At 45.7% G+C, this 5,217-nt stretch overlaps 1 protein-coding gene across 1 annotated transcript; it reads right to left on the bottom strand.

Annotated features, from left to right (window-relative positions):
- Positions 1–670: 670 nt before the first annotated feature.
- Positions 671–2,495, bottom strand: LOC116679314 (activin receptor type-2A; the record flags this gene model as incomplete). The annotated part of the gene is given in 2 exon segments (XM_032508981.1): positions 671–727; positions 1,470–2,495. Coding segments are annotated over 2 exon segments (112 nt in total), but the record flags the coding sequence as incomplete, so codon positions are not given.
- Between the last annotated feature and the right edge of the window lie 2,722 nt (positions 2,496–5,217).

Here is a 5,217-nt window from a genome sequence, read left to right as displayed (position 1 = left end):
TGTGTGTGTGTGTGTGGTGTGTGTGTGTGTGTGTGTGTGTGTGTGTGTGTGTGTGTGTGTGACCTGCTGTAACAGTCGGGGTCGTCCAGCCAGCAGCCCTGTGTGTGTGTGTGTGTGTGTGTGTGTGTGTGTGTGTGTGTGTGTGTGTGTGTGTGTGTGTGTGTACCTGCTGTAACAGTTGGGGGTCGTTCAGCCAGCAGCCCTGGTGTGTGTTGTGTGTGTGTGTGTGTCTGTGTGGTGTGTGTGTGTGTGTGTCTGTGTGTGGTGTGTGGTGTGTGTGTGTGTGTGTCTGTGTCTGTGTGTGTGTGTGTGTGTGTGTGTTACCTGCTGTAACAGTTGGGGTCGTTCAGCCAGCAGCCCTGTGTGTGTGTGTGTGGTGTGTGTGTGTGTGTGTGTGTGTGTGTGTGTTACCTGTTTAACAGTCGGGGTCGTCCAGCCAGCAGCCCTGTGTGTGTGTGGTGTGTGTGTGTGGTGTGTTCCTGTTGTAAGTCGGGGTCGTCCAGCCAGCAGCCCTGCTTCACCACCCTAACGTCTCCTGAGACGTTCCTCCAGGTAGCGAAGCAGTGGAGTCTCTTGTCCTTCTCTCCGGAGCAGGTGACCACGCCGCTCAGGTTCCCTCGACTCGAGGACACCCCTGAGGACAGCGAGGACGCAGAGGACAGTGAGGACGAAGGGCTGTAGCTGTAGTGGACACACTCCTGAGTGTCTGAGCGTCCCAGGATGGCACCTGGAAGACAACACCCCCGTTAGAGCTGGTTTCATAGGACACAGCCACTGGGAATGATCTTCTACCATATACATATACATATATTATATATATATATATATATATATATATACATATACATATATATATATATATACCCTTTTATATTTAATCCATAATATTCATTATATTTACCCTATAATATATATTATATCTACTCTAATATCTATCACATCTACTCTATAATACCTATTATATCTACTGTATAATATTCACACACACACGAGTCTGTATTATTCTGTCACATTAAAAGCGGGTTGCAAGACTTTTATTGTGAAATCAAAGTTGTTATGACTAAGTATATAAGTATCATAAGGTGTTATTTACTGTTATTATATGTTATTAGGTGTTATTAGATGTTATTAGGTGTTATTAGATCTTTGTTAATCCCAGAATTGAAGCAGAGAGTATCAGCAGCAGCGGAGTAAGAAATACATCAAATCTGTTTTAATATAACATGACAACAGAAGATTAAAAAGGACAAAAACTTTCTTTGGTGTTAGAGACTGATGTTAAACGGATGATGTGTGTGTGTGTGAGAGTCTGAGTGTGTGTGTTTGTCGTGAGCGTGTCTGTGAGTGTGTGTGTGTGTGGTGTGTGTGTGTGTGTGTGTGTGTGTGTGTGTGTGTGTGTGTGTCTGTGAGTGTGTCTGTGAGTGTGTGTGTGTCTGTGAGTGAGTGAGACAGTGTGTGTGTGTACTAACCTGAGGAGCAGGAGATAAGGAACACACTGAAGGCCAGTTTGGTGGCTGATCCCATCGTGGACCCAGATCCTGAATAGTATTTATAATCCCACCGAGACCAGAACCAGGATTTAAGTAGCGCTGCTTCTGACGGCGGACACCGACATGTCCCGGATGTCCCGGGCCGAATATGTAGTGTTGCTATGGTTCACTGTTAAAATACAACACATTTAACCCGTGTATGTGAGGACAGGCCCGGGTTATAGCGCTGTTCCTCGGGATCAAACCCGGCTGAACTGGCCGATCTCTGGGTAGTAAAAGAGACTTTCAGTCCGATAAACAGACTGCTTTTCCATCGATCTGCACTGATTTCCACAGCAGGATTAAAGTGTTAAAGCCGCTCCACATACCCCTCTTCTCTACAGACACTCTCCACTTTGTCTCCGAACTGAAAAGTGAAGTTTCCGCATGTTAGCATGTACAAGAATCCTCCGGGAGATCCGGGTACAGAGCCGAGGAAAACCTTCAATCCGTCGCTGACGACCACAGCTCGGTCATTGGACAGCTAGCAGGCCCGGCAGCCGTTAGCTCCGCAGCTAGCCGTTAGCTCGGCGGCTAACTAGCTAGCAATCAGGCTGGTTTGATGGGAGAGGGTTTCCAAACTGGGAAACAACACACGACCGCGCAGATCTTACCCAGTGGGGGGGGGGGGGGTAAGTTATCCAAATAAACACCCGCGGTTTGTTCCTTCTCGCCGGGGTTACGTTCCGGGCTCCGTCCTAACTTCCACTCCGGCCCTAGTCGCACTACCACAGGCAAAATGGCTGCCCACTCGGATTATTATCCACATCCACCTTCTTCCATAGTAATCCGTAACAGAGTGGAGGGGAATGTGACTGACACCCATAATGGCCAATAGGGAAGAAGAAGGAGCTCAGCACGTATTTTTCCACCAATCCCGTGCGGGGTCATGACGCACAACGTCAGGAATGCCAGAGAAAGCCCGCCTCTTTCCAGAGAGAATGGCGACGTTGTGACGCAGGACGTCAGGAATGCCAGAGAGAGTGGCGACGTCGTGACGCAGGACGTCAGGAATGCCAGAGAGAGTGGCTGGTGTCTGATACACTGATGGATTATTTTTAAGGATTATTGTGGGTATTTTAGCCTAGTTTTCAATTTAACGTTTTTATATTTATTATTTTGTAGTAATTGTTTTTTTATATATTAATTTTACCTTCCTTTTTTTTCTCATTGTGTATTTATTTTGTATTTACTCTTCTTTTTAATTGATCTTTTGCTCCGTTGTGTCATCATTATGTCAGATTGTTATTATTATTATTATTATTATTATTATTATTATTATTATTATTATTTTATTATTATTATTATTATTATTATTATTATTATTTTGTCAGATTGTTTTCTGGTTACAGCTCTTTGTGGCACGTGTTGATTGTAAGAATATCCATTTAAAATAAAACACACACGCACACATGTGTGTATATGTGTATATATACACATATACTGTATGTGTGTATATGTGTGTATATACTGTCTGTGTGTGTATGTGTGTATGTGTGTGTATGTGTGTATGTGTGTATGTGTAGCTGCAGTGTGAGTGTTTCCAGGTCACAGGACCAGTTTGATGCTGAGACCAGCAGAGGGAGCCGTCACATCACTGATGACAGGACCGGGCAGTAGGGAGAGTCTCTCACACACACACAGATGCACACACATACAGACACACACACACACACAGACCCACACATACAGACACACACACACCACACACACAACACACACACACAAAACACACAGACACACACATAGAAACACACACACGCACACACACACAGACACACACACACACAGACCCACACATACAGACACACACACACACACACACACACACACACACACAAACACACAGACACACACACATAGACACACACACACGCACACACACACAGACACACACACGCACACATAGGCCCACACATTATAAGTGATCTCTGAACTCTATGAGCGTCCCGGTCTTGTTGGACCAGGGTCTGGTCTCCGCTGGGTCCCGTCCTGACTTCCAGAGCTTTCTCTAAAGGTGCTGTTGCTAAGAGACGGAGCTGCGGCCGTGGAAGCGTCTCCTCCCGGCTCCAACGCTGAAACCCAACGCACCCGCAGGCTGTCCCAAGACATCCTGCCTCCGCGTCCAGACACCGAGGGGGACTGCCAGTCGGCTCGCCGTCCTCGCGTTGCTCTGTTGTCCCCGAGACGGACCTGGAGTCTGTCTCTGGGCTGGCAGAGACACGGCGCCATGCTGAGCTTTTGTCCCCCGAGGCAAAGAGCTGCACAAAGGGGCCCTTTAAATGTCCATCTCCTCCACACAGGGGCCCTTTAAATGTCCCCCCCCCCCCCACAGGGGCCCTTTAAACGTCCATCTCCTCCACACAGGGGCCCTTTAAACATCCCCCCCCCGGGCCGGCTGTTGGTTTTTCCTTTGTTGGAGCAGCATCCTGCTCGTCTCACGTCGTTTTCATAATAAAACTTCCTTCTCATAGATCATGTAAGTATATATCAATATATATATATTGATATATAGTGTACATATACATATAGCACATTCTCACACACATCCACCCATTCATGGCCATAAATCAAACATTTCAACAGGAAGGAACTCCACCTAAACTCATTATTCTGATTATTCCCACACCCCATGAATGCAGCACAGCTGAACCTCGTCTGCTGCTCCCGTCCTACTGGCTACTGCACTGCACTGTACTGTACTGTAGTGTACTGTAGTGTAGTGTAGTGTAGTGTACTGTAGTGTAGTGTGTACTGTAGTGTAGTGTAGTGTATGTGTGTAGTGTACTGTAGTGTAGTGTAGTGTAGTGTAGTGTAGTGTGTACTGTAGTGTAGTGTAGTGTAGTGTAGTGTGTACTGTAGTGTAGTGTAGTGTAGTGTAGTGTACTGTAGTGTAGTGTACTGTAGTGTAGTGTAGTGTAGTGTAGTGTAGTGTAGTGTAGTGTAGTGTAGTGTGTACTGTACTGTAGTGTAGGTAGTGTAGTGTAGTGTGTGTGTACTGTAGTGTAGTGTAGTGTAGGGTAGTTACTGTAGTGTAGTGTAGTGTAGTGTAGTGTAGTGGACTGTAGTGTAGTGTAGTGTAGTGTGTACTGTAGTGTAGGTATGTAGTGTGTACTGTAGTGTAGTGTAGTGTGTGTGTACTGTAGTGTAGTGTAGTGTAGTGTAGTGTGTACTGTACTGTAGTGTAGTGTAGTGTAGTGTAGTGTGTACTGTAGTGTAGTGTAGTGTAGTGTAGTGTGTACTGTACTGTAGTGTAGTGTAGTGTAGTGTAGTGTGTACTGTACTGTAGTGTAGTGTAGTGTAGTGTGTACTGTAGTGTAGTGTAGTGTAGTGTAGTGTAGTGTAGTGTGTACTGTACTGTAGTGTAGTGTAGTGTAGTGTAGTGTGTACTGTACTGTAGTGTAGTGTACTGTAGTGTAGTGCACTGTAGTGTAGTGTAGTGTAGTGTAGTGTGTAGTGTACTGCACTGTAGTGTACTGTAGTGTAGTGTAGTGCACTGTAGTGTAGTGTAGTGTAGTGTGTAGTGTACTTCACTGTAGTGTAGTGTAGTGTAGTGTGTACTGTAGTGTAGTGTAGTGTAGTGGTACTGTAGTGTAGTGTAGTGTAGTGTAGTGTAGTGCACTGTAGTGTAGTGTAGTGTAGTGTAGTGTGTAGTGTACTGCACTGTAGTGTACTGTAGTGTAGTAGT

The sequence above is a fragment of the Etheostoma spectabile genome, unplaced genomic scaffold (genome assembly GCF_008692095.1).
Source record: "Etheostoma spectabile isolate EspeVRDwgs_2016 unplaced genomic scaffold, UIUC_Espe_1.0 scaffold00010342, whole genome shotgun sequence".
NCBI lineage: Eukaryota > Metazoa > Chordata > Actinopteri > Perciformes > Percidae > Etheostoma > Etheostoma spectabile.
This window is presented reverse-complemented; position numbering and strand designations above follow the sequence as displayed.